General features: G+C 40.3%; 1 protein-coding gene across 1 annotated transcript in view; it reads right to left on the reverse strand.

The window, feature by feature from the left end:
* KIF1A (kinesin family member 1A) overlaps positions 1-14777 on the reverse strand; it is a 159486-nt gene that overhangs the window by 60289 nt on the left and 84420 nt on the right. Inside the window, 8 exon segments of the mRNA XM_040427918.1 lie at positions 575-753; positions 1947-2095; positions 3319-3412; positions 6368-6440; positions 6578-6758; positions 7986-8069; positions 9701-9807; positions 11120-11199. Of these exon segments, the coding sequence (XP_040283852.1) occupies positions 575-753; positions 1947-2095; positions 3319-3412; positions 6368-6440; positions 6578-6758; positions 7986-8069; positions 9701-9807; positions 11120-11199 (947 nt within the window).

Here is a 14777-nt window from a genome sequence, read left to right on the forward strand (position 1 = left end):
TAAACTGAATTGCATTAAATTGGTTTGTCAGACCTGGATAACCCATCCCCAATATGAATTCACCCATTGCCACAGTTCAGCTTCTCTATGTTCTACTTTATTGAGAGGCACTACTGACATTGCCAGCTGATCCACTGATTGAACTGGTCGCTGTACCACAGAACAGGAGCTGAAAGGGCACAGCTCCATATTCTGTGTAGTGGTTGTGAATAGTACTGCAGCAATGCTCTCATTTATGTGGATCGAGGTTTTATTGCTGTACCATTCATAGCCACTACACAGTGTATGGAGCTGTGCTCTATTAGTGCCTTTGCCAAAGCACAGCAGTCCGTATAAACAGCGGATTGGTGGTGTGCCAAGAGTTGGACCACCACTGATCTGATCTTGAAGACCTATTCTAAGAATAATTTATTAGTATAGTTTACCAGCATACCAACAATGAAGTATGCAGACTGTTACTCATATGCATCCATTTAACATAAAAGGTCCCCATTCACTTTGCATTGATAGGTAGACAACACAATCACTTTCCATCTTCAGACATGTCATTAAATCCAAAAATGTCAAAATTTACCTTAGTTTTTCCAGGGTCCAGTAGTGAGTTGCACCATTCTTCTGGTCTTGAACTTCCACTGCCACAATGGTTTTTGGGAAGGGACGTTTCTCACGTTCTGAGTGGGCATCAGGAGGCAACAGGTCGGGTGGTAGTGGTGAATACAGAGTATCTGTCAGCAGCACAAATTGGAACTGAACCTGGAAAGGCAGACATATTGGTCTTGTTGGTCTAACAGGAAATGGTAGTTTTGCAGGGAAACAGATTCATTGAACTTTATTATAGTCCCTGTGTTTCTATGGTCATGCTTTTTGATGCAGTCTTTGAAGCCAAGTCTAGGACAGACCATAAACAGAGGAGATGTAGAAAGTCCACTCTTTCTGAAACCATTTCTGGCTTTGGCTTCAAAAACGGCATAAAACCCTGAATGTTGAAAAACAGCCATATACTTTTTGTAAATAGATGATGATAATCATTAAAGGGGTTGTGCAGGTGTTTTACATTGATGACCTATCCCCAGGATAGGTCATCAACATCAGAACGGCGGCGGTCCAACACCTGCCAACCCCATCATCAGCTGTTTGAAGAGGAGTCTTCGCTCTGTGCAAGGACTGCTTCCTCTTCCTTACACTGCCCACCATCTGGGGAAGCGCAGTGTAATTACAAGTGCCTGTTTCATTCACTTAAATGGGCGAGTACTTGTAATTACACTACGCCTCTGACAGTTGAACAGCGGGGGTGCTGGGTGTTGGACCTCTGCCGATCTGATATTGATGACCTATCCAGAGGATAGGTCATCAATATAGCACCCATGCACAACCCCTTTAATTAATTAATTAACTAACTAACATATTATTGTGTATTAGTTATAATCACTTTGATATTTTCTACTTGTATATTTACTGCATGCTAATCTGCAGGTAATTTGACACTCCAAAAACATCCAATATCTATTAAACTGGCCTTAGTGTATCTGTGTGTCTGAGACCGGGAAATTAGATTGGGAGCCCATAGACCCTGAGGAATATGTTGGCACGATATAAACAACAGGATATAACTAAGACTCATTCTGGAGTTAGTCATTGACTTATGGGGCAGACACGTAAAAATACTTCAGGGACAATTTCCTTTGTTTCAGTATATATGCAATACATTACATTTTTCTAGACAAATTTACTGTATATCTTGCTAGATAGGAATGTGTGGCACACAGCAATATACTTTTCCATCCTTTAACACATTTATGATATATGCATGAGCAAAATTTAAAAAAAAACAAATGTTTTCTATAATAGTTTTTCATTGCCAACAGAAAATCAGACTTACATAAGACAATATCATTTGACATACTGTATATTTGGGTGAGATCCTGCCCGTCTCTTATGAGTATTACCTTCTTTTTCAGTTCCACGCTGATTGCATTGGCCTCCTTCAGGAAGATGGCGTTGCCCCAGAGCTGGTCACGCAGTGATGTGAATTGGTACCATTTCCATTTTCGAAAAGCCCACAGAGCCAAATCATACTCCTGATCCGTCCACTGAACTGAAATATAACCACATTGGACTTTAATTATAGCCTGGCCTACCACGGGGACCTACCGGACTTTGTTAAGGGATGGGAAGGGGAGCTAGGCATTGCAATAGGTCGTCCCGATCTACAAAAGGCATTCCTATTTTCACATAAACTCTCAATGGCTTGCTCTGCACAAGAAAAAAATTATAAGATTATAACTCGATGGTACAGATATCCAGTTAAACTGCATAGAATTTTCCCTACCGTCTCTGATTCATGTTGGCGCTGTGGCACAGAAAAGGGTACTATGTTACATGTTTGGTGGGGATGCAACCTGATAAAGCCGTTCTGGGATAGTGTATTCAAAATATTTCAGAGTATCAGGGGGAAAACTGTGAAGGGTTCTGCGCAAAAGGCGCTCCTCTCCATACTACCAGGATCCATTGCTGTTAAGAAGGGGAGTATATTGCGGTTCTGCATTACAGCAGCTAGATCGGTTATACCCAGACATTGGCGCACGGCACATGTCCCTACTATGAGGGAATGGTTTCAGGAAATGCACTGTATAGCGAGAATGGAAGAAATCTCTGCAGAGACATCAAATCAGACGTCAAAATACCTAAAAACCTGGGCATGCTGGAGAGATTCTCAGGACTTCCCAGAGTTTCTTTCTCTATTGTCTGCTTGATCAGATAGTCTCTATTAGACCAAGTATGAACGAATGATTCAACTTCAAGGGGTATAAAATTATTATTATTATTTATTTTATTTTTTTGAGCCCCTTCTCCTCTTTCCCTCCCCCACTACCCTCTTCTTATCTACTCTTATTCACCGGTTAATTCTCTTTTTCTCTCTACCGGTGACTTACAGATCTGCGTGATCAAGATGACATACTCGTCAGATAAATTGACAGGGTGTCTTACTCAGCTAACTTTATTATTAACATGCTTTGTTAAGACTATTTGTGTTTACATAATCAACAGCCTTGCATAGATCTGCTGTATGTACATTTATTCTTTTATGATTTATGAAAAAGTTCAATAAAAATTGTTTAAACATAACTATAGCCTGGCTCTTATCGAGTAGCAGTTTTTTCTGTGATAAATTAGTGCTACAAGATGATGATAATGATGATCAGACTAAAACATGCTTTTGAGAAATATGTAGGAAAGTTCTATTTATGTGGACAGCTACTATTTCATGTGAAGTGATTGATCATGTAGATACAGTGCAGGTAACTTTGGTATTTTTACCATCATCCTCAGGTTCTTCCTCCTCCTCATTGACCTCGGTATAATATCTGGAATCCATCTGTCTTTGCAGAGCTTCTAGACGACTTTCATAATCCTGTGGAATAGAAGAATAAATTATGGGTGCTTCCAGGTAAAATAATGGGTGAAAAGTGTGCCAAAAAGTGAAGGCTAAAATGGCTGTTTGGTGGGCGGCATGGTGACTTAGTGGTACAGTGCTGCACATAAATATTCATACTCCTGGCAAATTTTGACTTAGTTACTTTTATTTGACCAGCAAGTAATTTTGACGATGTACAAAAGGCATTATTGTGGGGGGGGGGGGGGGGGGGGGGGGGAATTCTCAGCTTTTATTTACATTTGAGCAAAAAGTGTCCAGTCCAAAATTATTCATACCCTTCACAAACTGTCACAGTCTGTGGGAAAATCAAAAGTTCTATACCATTCCAAATAGTCCAAGCTGTTCTAAACCATCCTAATTTCCCTGATTAATTGGGAACAGCTGTTTTAATCAACTCAACAAGTGAAAAACAGCAGCAGTTGGTTTGTGGACAGTCATGGCTAAGACAAAGGAGCTCAGTGAGGACCTGCGGCTGCGCATTGTGGCTGCTCACAAGTCAGGAAAGGGCTACAAGGCCATTTCTAAATGTTTTCAAGTTCCAGTGGCTACAGTGCAAAGTATTATTAAAAAATACAAGATGTTCCGCACTGTGGAAAATCTCAGAGGACGTGGTCGGAAGCCAAAAGTGACACCTGTGCTGGCCAGGAGGATAGTTAGAGAGGTGAAAAAGAATCCAAGGATCACCACCAAGGCCATCCTGGTGAATCTGGGCTCTGCTGGTGGCAATGTCTCAAGGCAGACAATCCAACGGACACTGCACACTGCTGGGTTCCACGGATGCAGACCAAGGAGGACGCCACTTCTTCAGATAAGGCACACAAAAGCTCGCTTGGCCTTTGCAAAAGCTCATCTGGACAGAGAAGAAGACTTCTGGTCTTCTGTGTTATGGTCAGATGAAACAAAAATGTAATTGTTTGGTCACAATGTTTCCTTCACTTGGCGTAAAAAAGGAGAAGCCTTCAACCCAAAGAACACCATCCCCACTGTCAAACATGTCAGCCAATGGACCAGGGAACCTAATCACAGTAAACGGCACCATGAAAAAAGAGCAATACAGGATTCTCAACGACAACATCAGGCAGTCTGCAGAGAAACTTGGCCTTGGGCACCAGTGGACATTTCAGCATGACAATGACCCAAAACACACAGCAAAAGTGGTGAAGAAATGGTTAACAGACAACAACATTAATGTTTTGGAGTGGCCCAGCCAGAGTCCAGACTTGAATCCAATTGAGAATCTGTGGAGGGAGCTAAAGATCAGGGTGATGGCAAGAAGACCCTTTAACCTGAAAGATTTGGAGCTCATTGCTAAAGATGAATGGGCAAAAATACCTGTGGAGACATGCAAAAAGCTGGTCTGCAAATATAGGAAGCGTTTGATTACTGTAATAGCCAATAAAGGCTTTTCTGTTGATTATTGAGAAGGGTATGAATAATTTTCGACTGGACACTTTTTGCTCAAATCTAAATAAAAGCTGAGAAATGTTTTTTTTTCCACAATAATGCCTCTTGTACATCGTCTTATTATCTTTTGGGAGACACCGATGTCATTTCCTGTCAAAAAATTACTTGCTGGTTGAATAAAAGTAACTTTAAGTCAAAATTTGCCAGGGGTATGAATAATTATGGGCAGCACTATAAGTACTGTAGCGTCAATCCAGTAGGGTCTTGGGTTTATATTCTACCTATGCAAGGAGTTTATAAATTTTCTCCATACTTGAGATAGCTCAATTGGTTCTGTATCATATCGGACATTATGTGGGGAGCATTGGGCTATAGATTTGTATGCTCTAGGGGCAATACCTACAAGACGTGTTGCATGCATTGCTTTTCCTCTAGGTTCTGCAGGTTCCATACACATTACAAAAACATAAAGATAAGTTAAATGGCTTTCTGTGATATCTGTGTGTGTAATACGACTGTGATGCTAAGGCAAAAAATACATTTTCTGTACAGTATTGTAGAACTTCTTTTGGGAAATAAATGAAAGAATGTTTAAAATGTGTCCATGTTGTTCAGCTAAATCTTCTGAACTACTGTTAAAGGGGTTGTTTAGACTATAAGGGCTCATTCACATGACTGTATAGTCGCCGTGCTGTGTTGCGGACCACAAACAGCATCCGTACTGCAGATGCGAACCTATTGACTTGAATGAGTTTGCGATCCACAAGATATGGCAGCAGATAGAACATGTCCAACCTTTTTCGGTGTGGAGGCATGGACATAAAAGCCCACTGAAGGGCTTCCAAGTGTTTTTGTGGGCTTCCGATCCGTGCCTCCGCTCCGCAAAAGATAGGACATGTCCTATCTTTTGCTGTATCTTGCGGACGACGTACCTATTTAAATCAGTGGGTCCGCACCGCAGCACGGAGTTCACACGGCCAGTGCCCATGCTATTTGTGGTCCACAACACAAGCACGGCGACCATATGGTCATGTGAATGAGCCCTAAAAGGGTCATTTGACAATAAGCTGTTCTGTGGTGACTGATCACTCCACCAAGGAACGCTGGTAATACATATTCAATTTCCCTGCAGTACCACCACAGGAGATATAAAGCATTACACAGAGCACATTACAATGCAACGTCTGTGTAATGAAGAATGGGATAGGTCCTCCAAAGGGAGAGATGCTGTCTTTGTAACCACTTGTAACGAGTAATAATAACCTCCTAATATACTGAGAGTTTATTTTTGGAGGACATGTTCCAACTGGGTGTCCTGCTTTCATAATACATTATACATCCTATATCTTGACCGTTTTAAATTGCTCCTAATTTGTCAGAAAATTGAATATAATGTTCTTAGCACAGATAGCAGAGGTTATAATGTTACCTGGCAAAGAAAATAAGTAATCTCCAGTTTATACCACTGTTTTAGTCTAACCTAGGGACCAACCTATCTACATATAAATCATTTCAAATACTTCTCACCAATCTCTGCTGCTCCAGCAGGTAATTTGCTTCCTCCCGTTCTTTTCTGTACTGTTCTTCCAGTTCCTGAAGTCTGATGGAGAAAAAGTAGAAGCATTGTTTTAATATACAATGTAGGATTACTAGGAGGTTCTCCTTGATGACCAAGTATGAGTGAACGTGAGTAACAATAATTTTCTCGACCATCTGTTTTTTTACATGCAGACTCACCTTTGTTCCATCTCCTGCTTCATGTCAATACCTTGCTTCTCAAGTAACTCCCGCTGGGCAAATGCCCAGTCCACAGGTTCTACGGGAGTCTCTGCACATGGAGTACGTTCCCTCTCTTGTCGGGCTTGTTCAGGGTGGTTAAAGCGAAATACATGACTCTTTCCCATAATGATTCGGTTACCTACATGGAAAAATTAAGCCAAGTTGCAGAAATATTTTGCATGATATCAGCTAGGAGAAAGCTGGAAAAGGTATCATGATCCACAAGTGCTTTGAGCTTTCCCTTTCTGTTGTAATTTGGGTTCAATAATTTCAACTATAAACCTTGTCCTAGTCCTCTACTGTCAACTGTACTGTTATTTTGCCAGGACTCTCCAACCATCGAATGTGCATGGGGACCTCCTGACTTTTCCCTGACAGCAGATGTTTAGAAGTGCCTTTTGAGAAGAAGAGATGTTTTGAGAAGAAGAGATGCTGCTAGAGGTGTCTGGCACTGGCTTACCCCCTCTCCCCACAAAGAGTGTGTTGGGAGACAGATATCTCATGTATGGCCTGTTACAGACAGTGGTTGTGGAATCACTGTGACAACCAGGCCTTTACCCCTTGAAATAGTCCTAGTGTGATTGGCTGCTGACCCATGCGGATCAGAGACACGAAGGGAACATGCAATACACATAGACAGGAAATAGGCAGAGGTCTGGGCTGGCAGAGTTTATGCAAATCCAAGAAACAATCCAAAGGTCATGGCAAGTGGCACGGGATCAGGATCCAGCAATCAGGCAAAGTCGGTACACAGGCAGACAAACAGGTTATAGTTCTCTGTAAGCTCCAGCAAGCTAAAGAGACCTAGCAAGATCTGTAGAGACCAATTGCACAGGCAAGGAAGTGAGGTCAGCAGCATCTAAGCACAGAATCAGAAAGAGCATTAACTCCTGCAGTGCTGCAGGCAAAAGTCTCTCAAATACACACACAGGAAAAGACCAGCCAGACTGTGGCCTGCAGCTTGGGACACAGGAGTCTGGCAGCCAGAAATGTAACGCTCGTGCCTGCCTAGGCTCTTGGGACAGTGACGGGCATGGAGCACCACCATAACATGGCCAATATAAGACTCGATTAATAATGCAGATAGCTACACAGGTAGCGTGCTCATGTGGTGTTCCTGAGAGACTAAGCTGAGAATATCAATCATTAAGATCAGCAGCACAGAAAACCATTCACTAGTTTTTTACTCTGTATCAAAAAAATGTCATCAGTGAATTTATTATACTTATTGTGTTAACTGAATTATTGTTTTAACCAACAAAAATCTATCTCTTTAGATACTCATAACAGATACATTCCCTTTCCAAGTAGCCTTCATATATGCCTTACTTATCATATGGCCTGAGTACGGAGGAGACATTCCCACCTGATCTCAGCACACACGGCTCTGTCACTTTCTTCCCATTTACGTATGTGCAAGCCCCTTCACAAGGCTCGAGTGTCACTGCAACTGTGAAAGAGGAAACAAAAACTAGATGTGCGTTTCACAAAGAAAATACATAGTGCTTGAAAAGAGCTAAAAGTCTGTGTGTGTGATAGAGAGAGTTCAATATGTAATGGTGTAGTTCAAGCATAAAGTACATAGTAATCGATGTATAATACTGTGGTTAGTGTGTGTTATTGTGAATATAAAACTAGAGGTGCAGTTTTTACTGACACCAAGTGTATCTAAATTATAGTATACAGAATATAGAATTGGAGTGATGACTGGCACCGTTCAAAGTATACGTGTATACATGTATCAATGTGTGTTATTTAAAATATAGAGCTTAAATATCAGTGCAGTATATACTGACACCAAATGTGTCTGAATTGTAGTATGTACAATTGTAACATATAATGGCACAGTTCAAAGTGTACAGTAATCTCTGCATAATAGTTTGATTGGTGTGTTATTTTAAACATCATGAATATAATACTAGAGGTGCATACCGACAACAAGCATATCTAAATCATAGTATGAGTAATATAGAATTATAGTGAATACCGGCACACGTGCGTTAAGCGGTTCGAGCTGTATTAATCCGATCGACTCCAAAAATACACAGCACACTTCTCAGTGCTGATAGCTTCAAATATAGCTTGAACAGAATCTACACGTTAAGTGGTTCAGGCTGTTTTAATCGCAGAATTCTGCCGTTCATTACTATAGGGATTTATTTTTTATTTTGAATCGAAAGTGTATTAAAAAACGACAAATCCGAACGACTCCAGAAATACATAGCACACCTCTCAGCGCCGAGAGTTTCGAAACACAGTTTGAACAGAGTCTGTTTGCTAAGCAGTACAAACTGTATTAACCGCAGAATTCTGCCATTCCTTTCTATGGGGAATTTTTTTGTTTTTAAATGTAAATTTAATAAAAATGACAAATCTGAACGACTCCAAAAATATATAGCACACTTCTGAGCAATGAGAGCTTCGAAACACAGTTTGAACGGAGTCTGTTCGTTAAGCAGCTCGGGCCGTATTAATCGCAGAATTCTTCCATTCATTTCTATGGGGAATTTTTTATTTTTAAATGTTAATTTATTAAAAACAACAAATCTGATCGACTCCAAAAATAAACGGCACACCACTCAGCAACGAGAGCTTCGAAACACAGTTTGAACGGACTGTGTATATTAAGCGGTTCGGGCTGTGTTATTTTCAGAAAACTGCAGAGGAATAAATAAATTATAAATATATAAGATGAGGAATAATAAACAATAAATATACCGTATGATATGAGGAATAATAAACAATAAATATATGATAGGAGGAATAATAAATAATATACTGTATAAGATATGAGGAATAACAATATGGTGCTTTAAAGCTCTATAATAAATATATAAGATATGAGGAATAACAATATGGTGCTTTTAAAGCACTATATTAAATATATAAGAATACGAAGAATAGCAGTACAGTGCTTTTAAAACACTATAATAAATATATAAGAACATGAGGAATAATCGTATAGTGCTTTTCAAGGACTATAATTAACAATGAGCAAGTTTTTTTTTTTTTTACTACAGTAATGTTTGCCATATTCTATTCAAAAACAAGTTTGCAAAACAAATTATTTGATTGTATTACCTGACCCGCAAGGCATGATATCACTCCGGAAAATACAGTGCTCATCACGAATAAAATGTCCACTGAGGACAATGTCCTGTCTCCTCTCTATATCCACACGTCCAACTCTGCCACAACACAATAGGAAAAAATAATGCGTATGTCAAGTACCCAGACATATATTATTTTTAATACTTGGATGGGATATTTTTCCAGTAAATGCTTGCCTGATGTCTGCACCAATGGACATCAGCATTTCCTCATGCTTTGCTAGGCCTTTACTGCAGTTGTCTTCAGTGCTGCTTCTTTGTGGGTATAGCATGCCTCGTATTTCTTGAATACAGTACCTTGGTAGTGCCTTGACCAATATATTTGGCAGTCTGGCATCCATTTTGTGTTCAATAAGTGAAAGCATTGCTCAGTTGGTGAATGACTCAGCCATTGACGTATGTGCCATGTTTTTGCCTTAAAAGGGTTTTACAACCCCCACATATTAATAACCTATCCTCAGGATTGGTCATCAAAACCAGATTGGTGGGGGTCCACCTGGCACCTCCACTGATCAGCTGCCGCCAATGCTGGAAACAACACACTGGATGGAGGTGGAAGCAGAAAGCTCTGTCCACTGTTGTTTCTGGTGGCTGCCAACAGCTAAACGGTGGGTGTGCGGGGTACTGGACCCCCACCAGTCTGGTATTCATGACCAATTCTGACCAATTCACGCTGTGATTCCGAATTCCCAACAGACACAGCCTGAAGAAGGGCACCAATATTGGGCCCGAAACGTTGTAATATATTTTCCACTGGTGTTGAAATTTGAATGAATGCATAGTTTTTTAAATCATCCCTTTGGCGTGCTGTCTCAAACTTGTCTCAAACTTGTCTCAAACTTAATAGACACAATTCTGAGTATAGGTCATCAATATACAGAAGCCAGAAAACACCCTTGAGAAGCTTTGTATGTTTTGGTTAATTATCCATATGAACTGTAAGATGTTTTCCTATCAGTTTTGCATTTGACTGAATCTGAGCAAAAAGCTCTAGACAATGCAGAATCCAGCTACTTCTGTCCACAGACCCATCATCATGAAACAGCAGTGACTCAGTTTCACAATTGTAGTTAGACAATTACTGATATGGCTACTTTTACATCTGCGTCATTGTGATCTGGGTCCAGTTCCGGCAGAGAATGCCAGGAATCGGCTGAACACAAACCGCAGCATGCAACGGTTCCTGTCTGGCCAGTTCACTACATTTTTACTGTATTACGGCTGTAGAATTCTAGCAGGTTGTACTCCGCTGGATTAGCTAGCCAGAATTACTAGCCTAAGTAGTTTCATCGCTAGGTCTGGCCTTGGAGAACAGGAATCCTGTGACTCCAACAGGCTGGTGACCAGTTCCTTCCAGCTCTCTCTGTTGTAAACTTATGTCTGTACTCACCTTGTAATTCCATCTTTAATGTAGTATAATAGACATTCCGACATCAGAGGATCTTCATTGAGATTTACAAGGTGAGGAGTCTGAAGAACACATGTAAAGACATAGAATTTAATAAGATACAATAGCCATTGAATAGTAGACCTAATAGTATATTAGAATGCAATAGCAAAACATAGCAATCAAACTTCTGTTTACAAGAAAAAGATGGAAAGTATGGTGCAACTATATTGAGGCACCAAGAGGTTATGATTTAGAAAAGGCTATATCTTGGTAAAAGCTATGAGTATCACATTGGTGGGGATCCACCTCCCGGAACCCCCATTAATGAGCCACATCCTTTTCATTATTTACCAAGCACAGCTCTGTACATTTTGTAGTGGGAGTGCCTGTTATTGCAGCTCTCTGCTGCTCTGCCCTGATCAGATGCTGTGCTAGGAGTCAGAATCCCCACTAATCTGACATCTTTAAAGCCCAAGAAACCATCTTTAAAAATGAGGTTCATAATAGTTCAAACTGTACAAAGAATAGATCAGAGTAAATATACTGATGACATTTGGCATTCATTGTATTATGCATGCACTGAAGAAGAGGCTGGGGGGTAGAAGAGCACACCAAACCTGCACCAACCTCTTTTGGGGAATAAACCCCAACAAGTTCTGAATACATTTCCAGAGGTGCCGTGTTGATCTGACAATCCCATTGAATGAAAATGTGAGTGATTGGAACAAAAGGCAAAGTAAATAACATAATGACAACATAAACATTCAGAACCTTAGACTATGTACACCTTCACAACTAAAGTTTTTTAGATTCATTAGGATAATTAATAAGGCATATGTTTAATACACTTCCTTTCTGGATACATATCTGCTTTTAAGACATGCATATCTGCCTTGTCGGTATACTCGTACTGACAATAGCTGTAGCAATGTCTCACAGATGGTCTCAAACCTATAAGAACCAGTAGAATGATCTTCACTAGATACTGGTCGCTTTGAGCAGTATTGAATGGGATCCATGCTGACAGTGGTGGGGGATGGGCGGCCGTCTGGCTGGGCAGACAATGGACATGATTCATCCTTCCTTATACAGGGATGGGGTGTGTGCATTGTCTGTCCAGCCATGTTGATTCCCTTCCCTGTCCTTTGACAAGTCTCACTTCCTGTATGTCATCACTTCCTGCATCCTTGTTGTGGGCCAGCCCCTTTTACACATTTTGTCAGTAAATAAAAGAAACAGACTGGGCAGGGAGGAGGGGGAGTTGCTCAGAAGAATTTGTTATGTTATGTTACTAAGTCCTTGTATAGCGCTCTAGAGGAACTCAATCCGATCGAAGCGCTTGTGGACGGCTGTATTGGTGGGCTCCCACGTCATCCTACACAAATAGCCAGGTCTTAACCAGCTTCCTGAATTCCAGGTAATCTGGTATAGTTCTAATATGTTCTGGGAGGGAGTTCCAGATCTTGGGGGCTAATACTGAGAAACGTCTGTCCCCCTTGTCTTGAGGCGGGTTCTTGGCACCGACAAAAGGGAGGCTGAGGTGGATCTCAGTTCTTTGAGATGGTAACACCTGTGTCTGACTCTGACCGCGGTTGAGGGAAGGGGGATTTACCTTTTTCCTTACACAAAGTTTGATGCGAGCAGATTACAACTACTAATATTTCTACAACAGTATAGTCATTGAGTTATTCACTGAACTCTATCTGTATAGCGCCACCTGCTGTTTGCTCTTGTTCTAATTTCTCTGTCCTGCTCACTGAGATGGACGCACCTGCTCAGTTCCGTCCTTCAACTGCACCACTTACAGTAGAAATGACACGCCCCCTCAGAAAGTGCACGCTCCCTAAGCTGGCAGCTAGAAATAAATCTAGCAGAGTAATTAGTGCAATGCATAAGGTATATCTGGATCCATGTGAGGTACAGGGCTGCTTCTAAGTGTGTTAGAAAGAGACTGGCACGTACTATATGATATTATGTTTTCATCTTTTACATTACTGATGGGATAACCCCTTTAAGACACAGAACACAAGTGCAGTTTTCTGGCACTTGGATGATACTGTGCTGTGGAAATTACTGCAACTAAAGATTAGGCTGTTTCATTCTGTTACGTTAGAGCAGAACGGACTAAAACAGTGTCTAAGGAAATGTATCACAACAGCAGTGGAGGATAGCTTGCAAATCTTATCGCTTGGTACAGTAGGCAAATCAGTTATACACTGTATAATACACCATGTAGATTGTAAGCCCTCGCAGGCAGGGCCCTCTCTCCTTCTGTACCAGTTTGTAACTCGTCTTATTAATGCTTAGTGCAATTGTCTGTATTATGTATGTGCACTCCTTATCATATGTACAGCGCTATGGAATGAATGGCGCTTTAATAATAATAAATAATAATAATAATAAAAAAAGGATGCATTCCCATATGTACTGTACTTCTTGGAACCAAAAACAGGAACAGATACAAAAAATGTGAAGTAGATGTCCTTTATTTATGATTTCTTCATTTTGAATCCACTCCTTTGGTTAGAAAAACTGTATCACAAACAGCACTGAAAATGCATATGTGAATGTGAGCCAAAAATTGGATAATTGCAGAATATCTGATTTCCATGTTGTCATGCAACTTACACTAAATCAAATGTGTAACTAGACATGATAGATAGAATTGGCTGCTAGACACTTCTCAGGGAGAGCCGTTATCTATCATATAAAACTGCTGTCCTGCTCGCAGTAATGTATGCTTAGCGTGAAAAAGCTTTTATGTACATGCAAAACGTATCCATTCAGCTCCAGACACCTGACCGAGACCAAATGAGTGTAATAATATATATTGATATACTGCAATTTTTAAAACGGTATGGAATAACACAGTAGACTATGCAATTCCCTACAACAGTATAGAGTAAAAAAAAACATATGGGACCCATAGATGATTTATCCCATTGTGCGCCGATATGTCACAGCCTTCTCTCAAAGGTATTATTGGGCACTTTTCCAGTTGTATACGGTAAGCCAAACAGAGGCTGAAACAGCATGTGAATGGGGCCTTACACTGAACATAACATAATATATCTTAAAATAATACAAAATGATTATGAGTGAAAATATTAATGATGTTATCAACAGAAAATTATTGTAAATGTTTGTTAGCGAAAAACAAAAACTACTAGAAGATAACATCTAGAACATTTCAGATTTGATGTCATTTTCATTACTCTTTGTAGAGGGAAGGGTGATATTTGAATATATATATATATATATATATATATATATATACTGTATGGCCAGTGGACACATATGTGGGCCCAGTATATGGGTCTGTCCAGGTTGTGTGTGTATGTATGTATAGATGTATGTATGCCCCTTTGTCAGCATACATGTCTATATATATATGTATTTACACTAATGTGCCCCCAGGATGTGGGCTTATAGCTGCCCATTTATGCCCCAGGTTTTATGTGTATGTGTGTGTATATATACATACACAAAAGACCCATTACTCTCAAATATTGTTCACAAATCTGTCTAAATCTGTGTTAGTGAGCACTTCTCCTTTGCCAAGATAATCCATCCCACCTCACAGGTGTGCCATATCAAGGTACTGATTAGCATGAATATTGCACAGGTGTGCCTTAGACTGCCCACAATAGAAGGCCAC

This window comes from Bufo bufo, chromosome 4 (assembly GCF_905171765.1).
Source record: "Bufo bufo chromosome 4, aBufBuf1.1, whole genome shotgun sequence".
In the NCBI taxonomy this organism is placed as follows: domain Eukaryota; kingdom Metazoa; phylum Chordata; class Amphibia; order Anura; family Bufonidae; genus Bufo; species Bufo bufo.